Raw genomic sequence first — 22,089 nt, forward strand, 5'->3', positions numbered from 1 at the left:
AATTAGAACAAGTTATTATTACTAAATTAGCTGACTAAAATTTCTACCAACTGGACTTTTCGAAACCTGGCTGATTTTTTTTTTTTTTTAATTATACCCAGCAATCCTGGCATTGAATGGCTCTGACACAGCACATGGTTAAATAGGACATTTGAAGGAGTAATCATTAAGCTAAGCATTCTGTTTATTACACAGATAAAAGCTATAACAAGCATAACTGATTTATAAAGGTGACAGGTTGATAACACTGGACACTGAAGTACTACAAGCAGGTGTAGTATATTCTAGCCAAGTTTCCCACACAGTCCCACCAATGTACCTCAACCTTCATTTTATACACGTTTTATTGCAGATAACTGGTACAAGTATGATACTATATTCAAAGCAAAGTGAAAGCATGGTTAAGCATGGGGAATCACGGGGACCTATAAAGAAAACATATTTAAGTATGGTGATGCACAGTAAAGTATTATCTTGGGAAAAGCTTGATTTAAAACAATGCTGTGTGGGCTGAATGGTAATTCATTCTCCATGCTTACACAATGCTTTCCCTTTGAGCAAATTTGAACAAAATAATTGTTTATTACTGATTGTGATGGTGTTTTTAGCAGTGTGTACACATGTCTTTTCAGAACCGGAGAATGCAGTTTCACATAGGACTCCAGCTTGCATTCAAGTCTTAGCTGGTACTGAACTTGTAACCCAGAAGTGAAAGGCTTTTCATGTACTGTACAGCAATAAAAACGACTAAAGACTTAAACCTGACATTGAAGTCCAATAGATTGATATCCACAAGGGTTATATCTGATTGAGCTACTTTTTATAGCACACTGTCCACACACTGTTGACCATAATTGAACCAAGTTGCATGGCATTCTTTTGTAAAGAAATAAGAATCTGTAAAGTTCTGTTTGATTATATTTCTAGCACTTTGGATAATATGATTGCTATAACTATGACACGCCTACATAAATATACTATGCTTAAACCTTAATAGTTTTAAAGAAATGTAATATTTGCTTTTCTTGTAATACAAACATACAGACATAACTGATTGAATTAGCTTTACTTACCTAAAACACATATAAAGAAATCATTATGGTAAGTAATTTACACTTCAAGACAGGGGTCTCCAAACCTGCTCCTGGAGGGCTAGTGTCCCTCCTGGTTTTTGTTCCAACTGTACCATAAATTACTTAATTGGACCAATTACGCATCTAATAAGCACTTAATTGGTCCAATTAAGTAATTTAGGATACAGTTGGAACAAAAACTAGGGGTGACACTGGTCCTCCAGGACCAGGATTGGAGACCCCTGCTTTAATGGATTCTTGGTAGGACCACTGAATGAAATATAAACCAAGGGTATGCATACCTCTGGTGGGAAAATAAAAGCATATAAATTCACTCTATAAAAAACCCTGAATAATATTTAATATTAAACTATAATTGTGAAGGATATATGCTGGGATTTGTAAACACTAGACAGAACAGAAGATCCACCATATAAACTTCAACAAATAAAATAGCAATGGAAAAGAATTTGTGGCATCAGTGGCCATGTGCACACTTATTAAATGTGAATGAAACTGAAAGTACTGTACAGTTAAAACGGGTATTTTATGTTGCAGTAAAAGTGCCGTACAGTTGCATAATTTGAAATATTAGAATATTGTCATAAATCAGCAAAAATTCACAAAATACTCAGTATCAATCTGGAATGCTTTATAGAAGACGTGACAGTTTGTTAAAAGAGAAAAAAAACTAATGATATTTGGAGGAAAAAGGCAACCTGGGTAAAGCCTCCTTTCTGTTCATTCCTGTTACTTCTCTTTGTCTTTTTGGATTTATGAGGTTCGTCATGTGAAAAAAAAGAAAAGCTCCATGAACAATGAATATGCTGAATTGAAAACATGTCATGCATTATTGCCAGTTGTTTGGTCATCAAAGTCCCATGGACAAACCTCAACCAATCTGGTTTGACCAGCTGCTTCCCTTTTGGAATCTGGATTGAGTTGTTCTACACAAGTATTTGTGTCAAGTTCTTTAGTGTCAGGAATGCCCTCGAATTCCCAGGGGCAAATAGCAGCTTGTTTGCTCTTGGCTGCACTCAGCTCATTCAGTGTGCTTTTTCTTTCCTGTTTTGAAGTATCCAGTCTGCTTTCAGTTTCCCAGGGACACACCTCTGCCAGTTTTGATTGGCTGACAGGTTTCTGCATACCTTTTGTAAACGCAGCCTTCTCTTTGCTCTTGGCTTTACTCTTTTCATCATCCCTGTCTCGTCTCCTTTCCTTATCTTTTGAAATTGAGAACAGTCCTTTCTTCTTTGGAGTTGTGTCTTTTGTTTTCAAAAAGGCAGTTGGGGCAGCATTCATGTCAGAATTAGGTGACAATTCAGGGTCATAATCCCATGGGCAGACTTCTGCCTTTTTGGGTGTAGGCAGCTGTGAGCTGCTGTTAGATTTTGAGGCATCTGACAGAAGTTCCTTGCCTTGAACATCAACTGGGAATGCATTCTTTTTCTGCCCCCCTTGCTTGATCTTATCTGACTCTGGTTGTCTAACTTCAACGCCTCGGGTTACCGTCTCTTCAAACTCCCAAGGGCAAATCTCAGCCTTCTGAGCTTTACTAGAGTGCTCGCCTTTAGAAAGGGGTGGCATAGACTGATGGCTTTCCAGTGGTTTAGACCCCTCTATCAAGTCATGGGGCTCCTCAAAGTCCCAAGGGCATATTTCTGACTTATCAAAGTTCTTCTGAGTTGACTGTTTAACTTGTGAAGACAAATTCTCTGTAGCTATCTGCTTGTTCTGTGATTTACCTTTTGCGTGGGACCCATGGGATAATATGGATTCCTTCGGAGCAATGGATACGTGTTTCTGGACCTTATTTTCTGGTGGAGTAGGAGGAAGGTCCTGAACCTCCCATGGGCAAACCTCAGCCACATCAAACTGATCTTTGGGTCCTGTCTTCCCTGGGTCTGGGCTGAGAGAAGGCTGACTGCTACTCCCCTGGGGCTTCATGATTCCTTGTTTATTGGACTTTTTAGCCTCCTCCGCTAGGCTGGCGACATTATTCTGCTGGTGGTCGCTCTTCTCAGAGTGAGGCTTGTTGGACTCTCTCCCCTTCTGCTGACTCTTTTGCTGTCTGCTGTTTTCCTCAAGGCTTGGGGCTTTGCCTGTGAGCCCCAGGGTTCTCTCCTTGGCACTGGCAATAACACTGAGGGATTTCTGCAACATGGATGTTCTGGGGTGCAAAGATTTCTTATCTGCGGTCAAATTGTGTGCACTGGCAGATTTGCAAACTAACGGAAGAGACTCTGTGGATTCAGCCTCAATAGCCTCTGTGGACTTTTTCTCCTGTTTCTCCTTGCCCATTAAGGTATCCAAGAGGGAACTCTCAGTGATAGAAACTTCCATCTTCTCTGTGGCGGGGCTGCTGGAGTCCTCGCTTTGGTCCCTTACGTGATCATAGCTGCTGTGTGACTTCTTGATGGAGAAGGCTTTGCTTTTCAAAGACTCCTCTTTGGTTTTTGTGCTGGAGTGCGCAGGGTCAAAGGGGTTTCTCCTAAAAGTGCTGATGCTGTTTCTGGCACTAGTATGATCCCCCAATTCCTTGTCTTCCCGGCTGCACTGTCTGCTTACAGTCTCTGGAATCTCAGTAATGCGCCTCATTATGGTGCGGCCAAGCCCCTTCTTTGAGCTCCTTTTCTTCTGCAAGTGTGGATTGTTGGCGACCATCTTCTTCCTCTTATAGATTTCAAGCTGAGAATAAAGTTTCTTCAGTTCTTCCTGTGTGGTTAAAAACAAGAAACAATAATTGTTCCATCTTTAAAAAAGCACATATGGCATGCAGCAGTGTACAGGAACATAAAAAAAACACATGCAGTTACTGACGTCATTAAAAAATAATGCGCATGCTTCTTTACACAAATAACAGACAAAACAGTGGCTCTTCATAACAGTTTAGATAATGAAACACATCATGTTTTATTGATAATCCTGAAGACTGCCTCATACTTAGGGGATATTTTCAAAAGTCAAAAATCAAATTTAAAATAATAATAAAAAAATCTTCAGAAGAGTTTTGCTTATTTACCCGGATGTCATCTGGATCCAGGCTGTGCTCACTCCAAGCTGAAGCGATACTGCTGTTCAGGTAAGACCCTGACCTGCCTAAATCAAGGTCATCCTCATAGGCTTCAGCAGCAGTGTCGTCTCTCGGGTTAGTCCTTGCTAGCAGGAACTGGATATGGGGCACATAACACAAAACAACCCCTTTCACTTTAACTTGTACTGCACCTTTAGGCTGCCATACACCAAAAATACAAGAAGGCCTTCATGCCTACAAAGACGTGTTACATGACATGGTACACTATGGCAAAAACAGCAGTCTCTTATAGCTTGATGTTTAGGTACACTAGCGATGAGACAAGGACAGAGAGATACTGTATCTGGGACCGTAATTCCTTAAGAGGTGAAGAGGAACACCTTAAATCTACCTGACTGTCAGCTAGTGTTGTCTAGCCAAAAATGGAATTCAGTCTGCCTACTACTGCTAGTCAGAACCCTACTGCATTTGATAACAGCTGTAATCTCTAAAGTTGTATGTACCGTACTGTATGACTAGTGGTCTTTGTTTACGGTTTTTATTTTTGATCACGTGATGTCCCTTTTTTGAGCCGACTCCGTTTTATTAAAGATTGTGTTGATTGTGAAACAAGTTCACTATCTTATTCTCCCATAGCTTGATTTAGACAACGACTCTGTTTGATTGATAATGCAAAATAAAAAGGCAGCTCCTTATTTTTAATTCAAACCGATCGCATACAGAGAATGAAGTTCAATTGATTTAATTAAATCATAATTAAGAAGAAACTATTACTTGCAAAACAGGGTCTAGCATTTTTGCAACGAGTCATTAAGATTTTAAACCCAGGAAAAGCAATTTAACTGAACTCGCTTTTTATGATCGGTTTGAATTAAAAATAAGGAGCTGCCTTTTTTTTTTTTACATTATCGATGAAACAGAATCATTGTCTCATTCAAGTTATGGGAGAAAAACCAAAAGTGATCTTGTTTCACAATCAAAGCTTTTCCACGAGTTTAATTAAGAAACAGAGTCGCCTCAATATAACTTTAAAGGGACGTCACGTGACCAAAAATAAAAACCAAAAACAAAGAGTCCTATGTATGTCTCACTGGTCAAATACTTATTTTTTTTATCCCCATAAAATATATTATACTATACATTTTGCAATTGTTGTTTTTGCCATCATGTTGGCGTTGAAAGAAAAGTAAAAAAAAAAAAAAGAGTACCTTTGGTATTAGCAGCAACCCCATGGAAGCAGTCACTGTCAAGTGTGTGTGAGCAAAGAAGAGCATAAGCATCCAGTCTGGATGAAGTGTAGAGGCTACAGTGAACCTAGAAGAAACAGAAATCACTTCAGCACACTGACAGTTACTCAACCTGCAGGCTCCAGACACACACTCTTTCTCTGTTCTGATTGGATGGCAGCAAACACGTGTTGTATAATAGAACATTCTGTTCATTCTAATGATATTCTAAAGTGTACTAAATGCTGAGAGAATGTAATAACTCACAACAAGGGGTTTAAAAAGGGTCCAATATCCGCAAGAGGTGAAGCCAAGTGTTAAACAGCCAAGGTCTGTGGATATTGGGTCATATTTGAACACGTTCGAGTGTGTTATTGCACTTAGAAAACAGCACCCCCACTTAACCCCACCCCTTTCAAAGTGAGGCAACGTTCCATACTGTGCTGGTATGGTGACATATCTGCACAGGTTGGAACATGTGTTAGCCAATGAGATTGCTCCATCTATTCTTGCCATTTTATAACACACTGTATAATACATTATATAAGCAGAACTGAATGTATGCGATTTATTCATGACATTTTTAATATTGAAGTTGAAAGCTTGCAGATAACGGGACAGTGACATCATAACACTGCTGTATTGTGATATCCAAATGACCTACAGCTATGGTCAAAAGTTTTGCATCACCCTATAGAATGAACACATTTTGCTTTATAAAGTCGAAATAAAACCTGCTGAATAATGTTACGTTTTCCATACACTTAATGAAAAAGTGACAACAAAGGCCTGACATTTCAAAATCTCACATGAAATACTGACCTTTTATGGCTTCCGGCAGACTTTCGCAATATAATTCTGTAGTTTCTTTGATTACATGATATTAAATACAATATCTAAATTATGTTCATATAGTTGTTGTTTTTTTTTAATTATGTCTCAATCCTAAAATTCCAGGTAATGCAAAACTTTTGGCCATAGCTGTATACTAGTGATTTACACGAATTGCTGTATTATGCATTTACTAGCATACTAATGCTTTATGGATACAGCCCCATATGTAACATGAATATGTTCATGGCACATGACCAGCTCCTTCCTTTGTGTCCCAGTTTGTTTATCTATTTTCTGTAACATTAACAGCAATGGTACTGTAGTTCACATGAACCTATTAGTTTACATTGTGCGAGAGAACACAATGTGCTTTTCAGTGTAGAAGGCTAACCATGGGATCACAAGACATCTGTAACTATATCTGTGCTAGAAGATGGGTTACAGATTGGGCCAGCCTGGGAAGAGGCAGCATGATTTCATCCTAATTCAATATTATGGTGCTAAATAACAGCTCTGTGACTCTTTTATGAAATCTGAAAGTCATTTAGCCCTTCCTCGACCATACAGCCAAGGGATGTTTGCAGTTTTGTTTCCTCATAAAGGGTTGGTTTTAGAAATCAGAATAAATATTCACAGATGAAGTGGAATGGGTGGTAATGTCATATTAAGCATCACTACCAGGAAACACTACCGGTTCTTGCCAGAGACAGGGGAGGGGTTCAGACTTCATTGTTTCTGTGTTTCCAGATTTGGAAATGTGGACATTAACCTCAGTTGTCAGAACCTTTGAATTGATGCAAACCCACGCAGTTTTTTTCAGATTATTATTAGTTTTATTTGTGTTCATGGTGTACTGTTATTCTCCATGGAATCGAATGTGGAGCCTATTTTAATCCCATTGATACCACAGTATATTGATTATACAGTACTGTCTGAAGTAACTTCAGGAGTGAGTACTGGTTTTTTTTTTTTTGGTTTTGTTAACTGTTCCCCTATCTTTGGTGATGTTTGCAAGCATTCCTTGCAGCTCTTCTAATTGTTGACTGCAAGGGCTATTTTGGTATTGTCTTGATTATTATTATTGTTGTTTTTGATGAGCGTTGTGTTCCAAAGTAAAAAAAGAGTCCAGCTATTAATTTAGTGTCTTGAACAATGTTACATACCCTAGTTTGGCTGAATGAAACTAGTCCTTTATTTTCAGAGCAATTCAGCTCTATAAGAAGTGCCCTGTGGTTAAAGTTCAGATAGCTGAGAGTTGTGGCAGTGAGCACTAAGGGAGCATGCTGATAAAGCACATAGCTGTGAGCTTTAACACCATAATCAACATGCTAAATATAACAGAAATCTGCAGATTCTTTCAAGCTATATCACAGTGAAATTTTAGGCCATTGTGACATTGTATTGCAAAATGTATTATTATTATTATTATTATTATTATTATTATTATTATTATTATTATTATGTTAAACACCATTAAAAAGCCATGTACACACCAAGAAGTTATTTGTTTTTCTCATTAATAAAATGTCTGCAGATTGCTTACCTAATGATATGGAATAGTGCAGAGATAATGAGTTCATTATGGACTGCAACGGCCATGTAGCGTGGCTCATGAAATGCTGATGGCACTGTCCGTACTGCACAGCAGAGATAAACTCCCCACAAGAGGAAAAGAAATTCAGCTGTTTGGGAAAACACAAACAGGAAATAGGTTGACAGCCAGCCTAATCTGCAATCAATTGCTATCTAAATAAGAAATGAATGAAACAAAAGAAATCCAGGTTTGGACAACGTGAATACTAAAATGTAACAAACCCACAAATAGAATGCATTCACAAACGCAGTTTCCATGCATTGCCAGGATTTTAGGTCCATGTACGAATATAATGTGCCAGTATAATACTATAGGACAAAATAAACAGAATCGTTGTTGTTAGTGTGATTTTATTCAGTTTACTCTTCCTTTATATCGATTACTGTAAAACTTTGAAGATGAAGCCATACCCCAAACAGAGGGTTATTAGAAATAGTTCAACTTTGAATCATCACAATCTGTTTTTTTTTTAATAAGCATACTCAGTTTAAAAGTTATATATAATATATCATTCAAGGACAACTTAAAATAGGTCAGGTGGTGACTGTTAATTGCTGAAGCTGCTTCCCTACATTTATTTGTTATTGTACTAGTTAGCAGTTGTATTAGAAGCACATCCATTTCAAAGATATTGTTACCCAGTCAGTGTATCTATTACTATAGCTATTTGTTTTTTATCTCAAGATGACTTTTCCAAGATAAAAAGATGAATTGTGCTACAGTACTAGTAAAAGAAAATATATATCCCCTTCGGTCCCTTTTTTTAAATTACATTTTTAGAAATTTACAAAACAGTTTATGTAAACTCCTGCCCTGTCGAATGCTGAACATAATTATAAAATATGATATAAGGTACATGTACCAGCCAAAGGGGAGATACAGGGGATGCCATAAGATAGACACAAATACCATTCCAGATGTTAAATGTTTTACAGGACAGAGGAACACATTCATGTAATTTTTATGTGTGGTGCAGATTATTAGTATTTCCCTTTTCTGTGCTGTTTTTTATCTAAAGATTGTAACATCTTTTTTTGGACTATCATCAAATATTTCTACATACCACACATTGCAAAATGACAGACTACTGTCAACTGTTAATATTCAAACATATGGACAATCTTGTAGTACAATAATATGTCACAAAGCAAACGCTTTTCCTAGAAGATTAACATGCAATATTTAAATACGTCAACAATCAAAAATAGTGAGACAAAGAAGTAAAGATATGTATTGTAGCTCAGTAAAAAGTTCAATGCCAGGGTTGATCCTAGTTGTTTTAAAACAGAAAGAAGATCCCCATGCCTCAGCTAATCATTTCATGTTTTATAATTTTAATTTGCACATTTATAAATAAGAAATACAGCATAGGGGCGCATCCAGTAAAGGCTCTCCGAGTGGAGTGCAGGATCCGCCCTATAGTCTGGACGTTACCAGTTCGAGTTCTATTATTATTATTATTATTCTATTGCCGACCATGGACAGGAGCTCCAAGGGAGTGGCGCACAATTGGCCTAGGTCGGCCAGAGTGTTCTCGGCCCACCGCTTGCCTGTAAGCTGCCCAGAGCTGCTTTGTCCTCTGACGCTGTAGCTCTGAGGTGGCTGCATGGTGAGTCTACAGTGTGAAAAGAAGTGGTCGGCTGACAGCACGTGCTTCGGAAGACAGCATGTGTTCGTCTTTGCCGCTCCCAAGTTAGCGCAGGGGTGGTAGCGGTAAGCTGAGCGAGAAAATAATTAGATATCTAAATTGGGAGAGAAATACAAAAAAATAATTGCTGATTACTAAATTTATCTATAATCAATATTCAGGCTACCGCTGCAGCCGTTGTTTGTGTGTTTTCTTAAGATGTCTAATATTTATCCCCAGCTGCTTTGCCTGTCAGAATTGACTGCAGTTCTGGTTTTGAAAACAAGTAGCCATATCTGTTTAGAAGCACACTGTGTTCTGGCAGCAGTAGAAATTGAATTTTTAAATGCTTATCTTATCAGTGTGTTGATGTGTTATTTTTCAGGCTGTCAGTACATTCTCTTTCTAGTTCACTGGCTTTTCCATCTATTTTGCTAACAGTCCTGGTAACCCAACAAATGGATTTTAGTAAGTATCCAGATTTAAATTAATCATAAAATCTAAACCACAATACAAAATGTACTCAATTTTTTCTCCCTATTATTTGGATTTACATTCATTACTCTAAAATCTCCTTTTAAATGTATAACCATGATTAAAGATTTAGATGTTTGGGTTTGCTTGTTAGTAAAACTCATAATTGTTTGGTTGTTGGTAAAACTGTCTGGGCTTTGACTCTTTTGACCTCATATCCTATTGCAAACACAATAAAAATGTTACAGTACTGTATCTCCAAACCCCCTTCAAGACTAATTAGAAGCAGCATGCTTTTTCTCAAATGTAACTAAGGCTGACAGTAAAACATTTTGTTGGGATCTAGCCAAAAGTTGAATTGGAATTGGAAAAGGAATTGTAAATATGAGCTTCTACGACAGATGTTATGTTATTTATATTTTAAGACTATAACACATGCACATTATTCTTTCTCTACTGCATAATATGCTTAATATTAAATTTAATTTATAAACAGATATATGCATTTTGTAAAGTACTACAGACTTATTGCAAGAGTCCCACAGTCTACCAGTATGTAATAGCTTTGGATAGACTTAAACAACCCTTGATCAGAAGTCTTACTTGGGGCAAGTAAATAAAGTTGCCACCATCACAAGACTATACCAGTAAAAATTAGAAATATACTGTACTTGCTTTACTTCTTTACATTATTGAATTCTATCGTTTCTATGAGGGGTAATCGAATATACTATACAGTGATTTGAAGGCTGGTCAAAATATACTGTATAAACTGAGAATGAGGCATTACCAAACAAAACCAACAAGGAATTTTCAAAACACAAAAAATGCAGTGAGTTCTACAGAACCAGAGAATCTAGTTTATAAATCAAATACACACGATGAAAACAAGATGAACATAATTCTAAAGTCTATAAACACAGCCTTGTAAATAACAAGTGATAGGGTATGGTCTTCTGCTAGTGGCTGCAAATGGTATTTTGGTATTTGTAATGCATCTTTGCTTAAAATTACAACTTATTGCGAAATTGGTATGATGGAAATGTTTAGAAGCACCTGCCAATGCTTCTACCTCAGTCCACATTAACAAATAGATATGACTCATTTATAGTATTCTTAGATCTCTGTATGCTGCTGATTAAGTTTGATCCACACGTGTTTTTATTGCATTGTTTGTACATTGTAATTGTTTTTTATACATTGCAGTCATATTTTTTAATTGTAAATTAGGCATGGATCGCAATGATTAAATAAATACATAAAAATAAATAAATGCATAAGAATTTGTTGTTTTCTTAAGGAACATTAAACTTAAAAAACATCCTGTTTGTTATTGATTAGAATAACAATAACTGACTGAAAAGTTCACTGAATGTCCAGGGGAACCTTTTAAACTCTGGAACCCTACTAGAAAACACATTAAGCTATGTTCAGATTTGGTGCACTTCAAAGTTCTTTTGAAGATTTTAAGTGAGCCCAGATCTTATCTGAACTGAGCCGTGCGGAGCTTACCAATGGCCATCATGTAGTCCCAACGGTCCAGCAGACACCTTTTAAACTGCAGGTTGTCTGAAGTTTTCCCCTCAACAATGAAGGACACATTCCTATCCATGTTCTGACAGACAGCAGAGGTCCAGGAAATCAGAAACCAGCACACAATGAGCAGAATCACTGCCAGCATTCTGAGCACCCGCCAGCTCGTCATGTAGGGAATTCTCTGTGCTGTTCGGGACAGGAACACCTTTAGAACTCTGCAACGTTACAAAAAGAATGCATCTGCAACGAGAAACCACCATAGCAAATCCAGGAGGATGCCCTAACACAAAGCAGGTCGCCAGAGTGGCAGAGGGAGGCAACATGATTCAGTGCCACTCCACCAGATGAATGGTGGCTGTGTTGAGCTGGTCAAGGAAGTGCAGACTTGGGATTCACACACCTCTCCTTGGTGGTAGTTCTAATCCTGTTTACCACTATCTTCTGCCAGATTTCACATCTACCCATATTACTGTGAACTTGTATATGTTATGTGAGGTTAAAATGTGATATTGAATGAGTTTAAATGGTGGGTAGAGCTATTATTTTGGGTGAAATTACCCAGAACACAAAAATACCAAAAAAGGGCCTGGATTGGAATTGACTACGCCACTGGTCTACAGCATGAAAGTCTACTGAAGGACGCAACCAACAAGCAAATTCCAACCATTATCTTGCTGTACCACCTTATCCTGCCTCTGTGCCAGCATTACCTCTGATGCCACCATGTACAGTAAATGCACTGAAGAGCTCATAACTTCCATTTATGAGAATCCATTTTAGATTGACTTTTGCATGATTAAATTTAACTTTCCTTGCACCTTTCATAAAAACTTGCCCATTAAGAAACACATATTGCTCTTTTATTAGGTGCTCCATGAGCCCACTCTTGACATTTACACTGTACCTGATATTAGCAGTCAGTACAGTTTTTTTTTTTCTTCTTCTGCAAGCCTTTAACTATAGCTGCTAAGCATTAATTATCTTTGTGGTGCAGCATCTGTGCAAAAAAAAAAAAAAAAAGCACTTTGGCTGAGAAACTGCATCACAGTGTTTGCCATATGTATAAATAGCAGAGGGAAAAAATGAGGCAGCACTACCCTGATGTAACAGTAGAGGGCAATGTTTAGAGAACCAGTTATCAGCCAGGCTGCTTGTCGCTTGATAGTGCAGTGGAATAGCCCACTGTGATTAAAGCATGACATTTGGCAGAAATGTAGTTCAGACATAGTTGACCATTTTCAAATGTCAACCCATCTTAGATTTTGATCTTGAAAGTCATTTTCAAGGTCATAGGTGAAACAGGGTAAAAATAGTTAACATGTGATTTACCATGGGTTTGTATCTACAGGACTATATCTTTCAGACACAGTGCTAGGGGTGGGAGATGTGATCTGTGTATGAATAAGTGACGAACAATAGCATTTATGTTTGAATGGATTCAGTTGGAAAATGGCATTATTCTCCTTGTGTTGATCAGGAGCTGCTTCATGTTGTTCACCCTTGGGATAGATTGATACATGTGTGTCAGATTTACCTTAAACATGGTAGAAACATGGAAATTATAATTGTCAATACATAACACTACAGTCAAACAACGCTGTTTGTAAAAATGCAACAGACGTTTAACTGACATTTTGCATCATATGAAGCCCAGAAGACTAAAGTAGTGGGATCAATGGAAAGGTCACAGCTAAAAACATAATTGCTTTTTACTTACATTTTTAAAGAAACAAAATCAAATACTCTGTGCTGTATATGGAACAAATCTAACCAATGTTAGATTCAAAATTACTGTACAAATTATGTCAACAAACACAGAAAGAGGTGATAGTGTGTTTGACATTCTCTTCATAGGGCAAGGTAGATCAATAAATAAAGTACATTTAGATGAATAGATTGACCAATCATGAGTTAGTTACTCTCACAAGACAGTACTCTACGTTGCTCACAGAAGTAGTGACATCATCATGAAATGGAATAATCTCAAGGCAGACAATGAAAGTGCTTTTTGCAAAAAAGAAATTTGAATAATGAATAGGAAAACCCTTTCCTAGTCGTGCTTCAGTGACTGCAGCATAGTTACATCAGACTACCAGATTAAAGACAACCCATTCAAGCACCCTGTGTGGGCCTGGGGGGAGATAGCTAAGCAATGACACACATGCATTAATCGTCAATGGTTACATGCTTTGGATTTCTTCTGTCACGTCATGGACGCTCTGCAATGTTTTTTTTTTTTTCTTTTACAGTCATTTTTGTCAATTCATAAAAATGCATAAAATGCATTGTTACGAATGTATCCAATGTTATGAAATGCATTCATAAAGTGTTTAAACACCACAAAAGACTTTTTGTTAAAAATACAATGTGTTCCCTAAATGTCTGTTTTTTTTTAAATAAAAACTACAGTCAGCAGTTTAAAGACTTACAGAGAATTCCCCCCAAAAATTATGTGAGGAAAGTCATAAATAGGCATAACAATGCTTATTACTGACTTTTTTCATATGGGTTGAGAATTATAGTATTTATCCATATATTGTAATTAACATAAAATAATACTGGCCTCTGTTGGCCAAGCCCACAACAAAAACAACACCACCCTAGTCTCTCACTCTCTCCTATCACACAGCAACAGCCATTCTGCAACAAGCAGTATAGTGTTTTGCCCGTACACTAGCACACTGGTTTGTTACAGTAGCACAACACAGCTTCTCTTAGTATGATGTTTCTCAAACTCAACATGGAGGACCCTGTGGCAACTATTTCTAGCTTCATCCCCCCTAATCTCCTCCCCTCCAATTGCTACAACTCTGTTCTTCCCGCATCAGACTAACCTCCAACCCCAGGAACTACCACAGCCCCTGAAGACAAGGGGGGGAGTCACAGGGAGCCTCAACTACTACCCCACCCACACTCATTCCCCAATTACCCCCAAACACACCGACAGACACACACTCATGCACCTGACTATGATCCCCAAACGGTCTCTCCCACCCCACATACATACCTTTACAACCTCTCCCCCTAATTCCCCTAATGGTGTGGGCGGTCTTACAGTGCACAAAAATGACAAACAAATGAACAGGCACACAACTGTTTACAGTCCATTCAGGGGCGGTGATACAGCAGTCTGAAAAGTTCCAAGATCGAATGAACATTTGCATAATGATCTTGAGAAAAGAATGATTCAGCACAGTTAAATGTGAAGTATCTTCTGTCCTGTAGAGTCTGCTTTGAATGTGAAGGAAAACAGCTACTACAGCCTGTAACGTTGATGAAGCAAGAATATCTTTCATCTTTTTGCATAATACAATAATAAAATACAATTTTCTTTTACTGTATTTAGCACTCTTCAAATAGAGTATCCCAGAGCACTTTACAATAAAAAACTCTTCTTAAATAAAAAGGAAAAAAGTCATAGGCCAGCTTAGCTCAAGAATAAGCTAACACAAACAAATCTGTTTTTAAATTTGATTAAAAGACTTTGCTGTGCCAGCATTCGTGACATGACTTGGGAGAGTTTCAAAGGCAGGGAGCAGAGCAACAAAAGACCCTCATCGCCCCTCCTGATCTTACATAATAATCAATTACGCTTGTTTTATGTATTTGTCAGTGCTTGAATAATAAATCGTGACAAATTAAATAAATAATCAGCTGGTATTTGAAATGCAATACCTTTAATGAATCCAAGAAATCCCTCACTGTTCAAATCAGAAAATAGAAGAACAAATCAAAGGTTGCGAGGTGTGAAGGTACAGTATCTCATGTGAGAAGATATATAAATGTGTGCATTGATGTTAAATAGGCTGCAGGTGTCATATCTGCTAGGGCTGAATAACTGCACAGTTTTGAATTCAAGCCACATATTAAAACAGATAAATGTTTATTTTCATGTTATCATGAACATTTACCTGAAGAGCTTGAGAGTCACCGTTCCATAAACAATAGCAAAGCCGAGAAGACGAACCCATCTTAGAAGAATACATCGGAATATGCTCGGCTGAAAGTATAGAATAATAACCTAAAGAAAGAGAGAGAAAAGAAATACGGGATTAGAAGTAGGCCAGCTGTATTTTATATATCACTAATATGTCTTGCTTTGTCTACATGTACCTCAATGTTTGTTTAAGGCAAGCTGTGTTAGATGTTTCAGTAAGGCTTTTTAGAAAGTAAGTATATGAATGCTGATGTGTTTCTAAACATTTACTTTGTCAATGGCACTTCACTTCGCTTAATTACTACTTGGAGTAGAAAGGAAGCATGCAGGTCCTATTTTGTAGGTAAAATTTTTGTTCTTTAAACCATAATAAAGCCTTTACAATTTAGAGGCTATTGTAGCAAAAATAGATTCATGTGAGGACAATTTGTGGTTATGTTAAGCAGCGGAAGATTGCGTCGTATCTACTTAACATCACCAGCAAGCAGGGACCTCTCGTTGAGGCTCAGGAATGAATGACTTGGATGAGATGTCAGCAATTTTCTCATCTCTTTTTACAAAGGCAATAATAGGCTAATACAAGATATTTCAACTATGTTGTGGGCTAACAATCTGCTCCCTTTTTTATACTGCTTTCTAAATTACTATCATTAAAAGGGCCATGGTAATTTACCCTTAACATCACATACATATTGTGAACCAGATGATAATTACAATAATTTGATAAATAGTACCCGTATTTATGACCATGGGAATTACAGTCTGCATTATCATTCACCATTATTTATCTGCTGCTGGACCATAGCCTCTCTTTTTGTACAGCTGTTGAAGCACCAACTGGTAATGCACATATCTGTGGGTATCGTGGATAGACTATGAGGGAATGGATTGATGTGGACACTCTACAATTAATAAACTAGATCATTGTTATTATTTTCTGTAGAACTCAATTCTCTGAATTTATAGTCTATGTAGTTATGGTAGTAAGTGGCCCAGTAAATCACCCATGGGTGAAAACTCCACTGGGATTAATATAGCATTAAAGAGCATCTGTTCAGATCATTAAAATAGACTCCTTACTGTATATGACTGTGACAAAGACGGCTGTAGTGGGGACGTCAGACCAGAAGAAACACAAAGTACTGCAAGATGAAATGATAAATGGATGTGCTGCTGTGCGGTTTATTATTATAAAATAAAACAGTACCAAAAATCAGGACATGGCACTTGATGCCAAAATAAAGAAAGAAACAAAACAGACTAACACTTAAACCAACAGTACACTAACAGACAAACACGGTGAGTCAAAACAAAGGTTATATATTTACGTTTAGTTATCGTTTTACTTTCTCCTTCTCCACACCCATTCTCCACTCACCGAACACACAACCCCGAGTGAGGGAAAACATCTGAGACTCGATGCTAATCAATCATTCAATTGGAGTGGCGGTACAACTGCGCGTGAATTAATAAAGTACAATTCTCTGTGCTCACATATTATTACATTTTACTTGCATGTGAAGTGCTGTGCAATCCTTGTGCCTAAATACAAATATATATTTTAAACACTCATGTTACACAGACCCGTTTATATCCTGTGTACCAATGACTATACACCAACATTAATACACAACATACAACACAAAATACACACAGGGGCGGGGCACTTTGACATATTAGACCCATTGTTGTTTTCGTAGGACAGTGCTTCCTTTGTTATAGTATTAATCTCCAATCATCAATGAAGCCGCTGTCAGGAAGGAGGTAAATCTATTAAACCCAGAAGCCTAACTCCAATAGAAAACCCAATTGGTCTGTAGTACACTGTTTTATTACAACTACAGTATTTATTCACCCAAAAACATTTGAAATTTCAGGAAAAATACCATTTAGCTATTTCCATAAATAAAACCAAAGGGATCCTGCAGTGCTTTTAAAATTCCTGGACTGTTTCCAAAGCAGCTCCTTTTAGCTCTGGCAGTCTCTGTGCAGTTTGGGAAGCATCCCTCCAGATTGCATACTGTATATCATGGATCAATTCAGTTTGAAAGCAAATTAATGTAGGTTGGGCTAGGTTAGGTGAAGTAGCACAGTCAATTCTAGCTAAAGGTATATTTCCTTATAGCCATGGCTAACAAGTAAACATAAATCAATAAATAATAATATTTTCAGTTAGGCTGTGGCATATTGGATTCATACAAGTGTATTGATTGCTTTGATGTATTCATTTACGTATTTTTTTGTTGTTGTTGTATTTTCAGTTTAATTTGGGATGTTGCATCCTTCCCCTGTCTGCCATGTCTACTGTCTCGTTAGTGTCTCATTATTGGTTGATGACTGAAGGAACTTTCCTTTGATTGGTTCTTTGTTTACCAGGGTCAAGGTGTGGCGGGTGAGGAAGCAAAGTCTGCTGTAGGAAGTGATGGATTTGCATAAATAGGCCCTGAATTATGTACAAAGACATCTGCTTATATATGATATACTCAGTAACTTGTGCCATATAATGTACCTTCCAATTTTTTTATTCATTGAAATCAAATATGTCAACAACTTTTTAAACATCTGGGCTTCCCTAAGAACTCACTGCAGCCTAGTCCTTACTTATCTGATATTTTCAAACAATGCCACCAAAAATATTTTGTTCCAAAATGTTGTTAGGGAAGCATCATCCCCAGTTATTGGCATGTCATATGCAGATAGGCTTAAAGAATTGAATCTATTCAGTCTTGAACAAAGACTGAGCAGTGATCTGATTCAAGCGTTCAAAATTCTAAAAGGTATTGACAATGTCGACCCAAGAGACTTTTTCAACCTGGAAAAAGAAACAATGACCAGGGGTCACTAATCTTCATTCAGAACAGAAAATAGGAGCCACTTTTATACACAGAGAATTGTGAAGGTCTGGAACCAACTCCCTTGTAATGTTATTGAAGCTGACACCCTGGGATCCTTCAAGAAGTTGCTTGATGAGATTCTGGGATTAATACACTACTAACAACAAAACGAGCAAGATGGGCCGAATGGCCTCTTCTCGTTTGTAAACTTTCTTATGTTCTTATTGTAAATAGGAGAAGCATGAAGTTGTGCCTCAGGCACGTTATTAAAACACCTCATCCCAATTTCCACTGGGTTTATTTGCTGTAACCAGAGAAATATTATTTTCTAATCAAATCACTTCCCACACAAAAACACACAAGCTAGTAAAATGTGATTATTTTTAAATTCATATTATGTAGAATACAAAAAAATTGCATCTAAAACACTTAAAACACTAAGACCAGAAATGGGAGTTTTTTGTGAACAAAACAAAGCATCAAAGCTATGAGTTATCTAAGGGGCATGTCATATAAGATTGAACAGTTTGTAAGCATTAAGTAAAATGGAAACATGAAAAAATGAAAACTGTCTGTATCATTGAAATGTCCAGGGGTTAAAAACCAATGGAGCTTTATTGGGAGAATCACTGGATACTATTTTCTAGAACCCCTATAAACAGCACAGAGACCACGTTCTACCAGGTCCAATTAGCCTGTGGATTTTAGACCTTGAAATGCTGTATCATTATGCTCTCCTTTTACCGAAAGTATCATCAGCCCATTTTATCTGATTTTCTCTCAGGAATGAATCTGTGCTACAATATATATAGTGTGGTTACTACTTTCTGCATGCTAAGGGCTGTAGGTATGTTCGTATAATGGCCTTTGCTAACGGATCAGTGACAATCTTTTTGTTTTAATGCGATGTATATTGCTGTCTTGCTTTAGTTCCAGCTACACAGTTGTGTTCCAATGTGTTATCAGTTAACATTGCTGCTGCTGTCCAGTGAAAACATAACTTTTCTTAATGTCACATTGTTTTAACACACACACATCAGCAACATGGATGCTCACTATAAAAGCACCTAGCTTGTTATTCCCCACCCCTGATATACTGTAGTGGAGACCGACGTACATGCGTACAGTATGTCACATTTTACATGTTCCATAGATCTGGAGAACCACTTTCCAACTATCATATAACTTGGTATTAACATTATCTCATTTAAGTTGTTGAGACCATCATTGTGGAGATATAGGGAGGTGTCTGTCTGTCTGTCCATACATCCATCCATGTCACACTTACATTTGTTCATATGTCTGCAGAATCACTTATCCAGTTGTGAAGAAACTTGGTATTAACATTATTTAGCTTACAATTAATCAGATATTCGATTCTGGGGATATAGTGGAGGTGTCTGTCTGTCCATCTGCCTGCATGCAAAACACACATGTTTGCATATATCCAGAGAATCATTTATCAGATTATAATGAAATGTTGCATTGCTAATAGGTACTGTTCTGTACGTATTGTTGATGCATGTCGCAGTCTACTTTATCACACTAATAGCTCTCATTTTGAAAGCACAGCCATGGCGGACGATGCATGCTACTGTTTACATGGCATAATACATGATAACTGTCTATGAGAAGAAAAATGATTTTTTTGTGTTTGTGATTTTGTTTTGTTTAAACTTTTGTTTTTCGCTCTGTGAGCAGTGTGTTTCTTTTAGTAAAATATTTAATATGAAAATCTCTTCATCTAACAGGGTCTGTTCACTTAGTATAAATGGTGGTGGATCTATATATATGGTTTAAATAAAAGAAAGGGACATTGTGAAAAGAAACTCAAATGTATTTATTTAACCAGGATAGGAGCTGTTATATATATATATATATATATATATATATATATATATATATATATATATATATATATATATATATATATATATATCTTTCATTAGAAAGGTAACCGTTCTCTTGGCGGCACAAAAAAACATTATAAAAACAATGGCAAAAAGAGACTCATTATTCTAACAATACAAATCCAATTTACATGATCCTGTTCATAGTCATTTACAAGATAGGCAACCCTGGTCAGATTTAAAAAAAATATTTATGACTGGTTTAAAAAGGTATTGTGAAGTCTCTAACAATGAGTTTTGTCTATGTTTGTCTTTAAAAGTAAATCAATTGATATTATTGCTAATATTTTAATATTTACACAGTGGGAGTACTGGGACTCGATACTCTTTAGATCAACTGAATAAACCCCAAAGTCTTCTAAGCACAGATCTGACCGATTCGGTTACTTAGTGTATAACTTAATGTTTTTCAATTTCTCAAAGAAAGAGGCTTTTTGTCTGTCAGACTGTTATATCTTTGAGCTGAGTGACAATGAAATAATGCCATCATATGTGAAATGAATCCACATGGAGCGCACACAAGCTTCCCAATTTCACCATCTGCCAATAGCTTTCTATAAATGTGTGAACCAAAAACTAACGAAGAGAAAAGTAAGTTTTAGAGAAGAAGTCTTCCACCTACTGTGCTGTTCTGGGCATCATCACACAAGGCTAAGAATCTGGAGCTTTGCTTCACTGATCCATTGATTATTTTATACATCAGAGATGCTAAATGTAATGAGCATGCATGAACAAAAGCACAAGGAATACTAGAGCTTCATGGGCCAGGTAATTCTATAGTCCCAAAAAGCATCCTGTACAAGAAAGCTGCATTGTTCTACAGGACAATTTAATAAGTCTCTGGCTACTTATGATCTGTAGACAATAAAAATGTAAATGAACTGATTGCAATCAATAAGTTAAAGTTACAAAAAAAAAAAAAAACTACAACTATTGATTAAAGGATCATTCTTCAAGTCAAGGTCAGTATTTAAACAGTACTTATTGATCTCCATTGGCTGCTTTAGTTCCTGCATCTTCTGGATTTCAATTATACCCCCTACACCATGAGAAAACATAGCATCTTCCATAAATGACATCTGGAAGCCATGAAGCCTGCTGCTTATTTACCTGAATGGTCATAGTGTTTCATCACATGATAGTACTAGAGGTGCAAAACAATGACATCCCAAAAGTAATTAAGATCTAAAACAAAATGGCCAAAATGGTTTAATAGATCAATTTAAAAAATATTCAGAGAAAAAAGGCACTTTACAGCGCATTTAAAAGGGACCAAGAATAAAGTACACAGGAAAGAGTACTTGGCACTACAAACTCAAATAAAAAAAACAAGTGAGAAAGGCCAAGAGAGAGATAGAAATGAGCATTGCTAAGGGGAATAAAATCAATTCCAAAAAGTTTTTCCGATATTATAACAGCAAGAGAACATTCAAAGAGGAGTTAAAATGTCTAAGAGATACAAATGGCAAAATCATAAACAAATAGAAAAAAAATAGCAAATATACTAAATGATTCCTTTTCACAAGTTTTTACAAAGGAGGATATGGACAGCATGCCCCACATGTCAACCTGTTCCTATCCAGTCTTAAATAACTTTAGCATAACAGAGGCAGAAGTGTTAAAGGGACTAGGAGCTCTTAAAATAAACAAATCCCCTGGGCCGGATGAGATCCTTCCAATAGTACTCACAGAAATGAAACAAGTTATTTACAAACCGCAAACCAAGATCATGTAACAATCTCTTGAGACAGGGGTTGTACCGACAGACTGGATTACTGCAAACGTAATACCGATCCACAAATAGGGAGGCGAAACCGAACCCGGTAACTACAGACCAATAAACCTGACTTCTATTATATGTAAACTTATGGAAACTATAATAAGATCCAAAATGGAAAATTACCTATATGATAACAGGGTCCTGGGAGACAGTCAGCATGGTTTTAGGAAAGGGAGATCGTGTCTAACTAACTTGCTTGACTTGTTTGAGGATACAACATCGACAATAGA

General features: G+C 37.0%; 1 protein-coding gene across 1 annotated transcript in view; it reads right to left on the reverse strand.

Annotated features, from left to right (window-relative positions):
* Positions 1-1,269: 1,269 nt before the first annotated feature.
* The window catches only part of LOC121314128 (probable G-protein coupled receptor 158), an 80,710-nt gene continuing 59,890 nt past the window's right edge, over positions 1,270-22,089 (reverse strand). Inside the window, exons 6-11 of the mRNA XM_041247067.1 lie at positions 15,310-15,419; positions 11,375-11,613; positions 7,711-7,849; positions 5,316-5,421; positions 4,096-4,242; positions 1,270-3,788 (exon numbers count right to left, since the gene is read on the reverse strand). Coding sequence (XP_041103001.1) covers positions 1,917-3,788; positions 4,096-4,242; positions 5,316-5,421; positions 7,711-7,849; positions 11,375-11,613; positions 15,310-15,419 — 2,613 coding nt within the window. The 3' untranslated portion in view covers positions 1,270-1,916. The remainder of the gene's footprint in view (positions 3,789-4,095; positions 4,243-5,315; positions 5,422-7,710; positions 7,850-11,374; positions 11,614-15,309; positions 15,420-22,089) is intronic.

The sequence above is a fragment of the Polyodon spathula genome, chromosome 4, assembly GCF_017654505.1.
Source record: "Polyodon spathula isolate WHYD16114869_AA chromosome 4, ASM1765450v1, whole genome shotgun sequence".
NCBI classification, from domain to species: Eukaryota; Metazoa; Chordata; class Actinopteri; order Acipenseriformes; family Polyodontidae; genus Polyodon; species Polyodon spathula.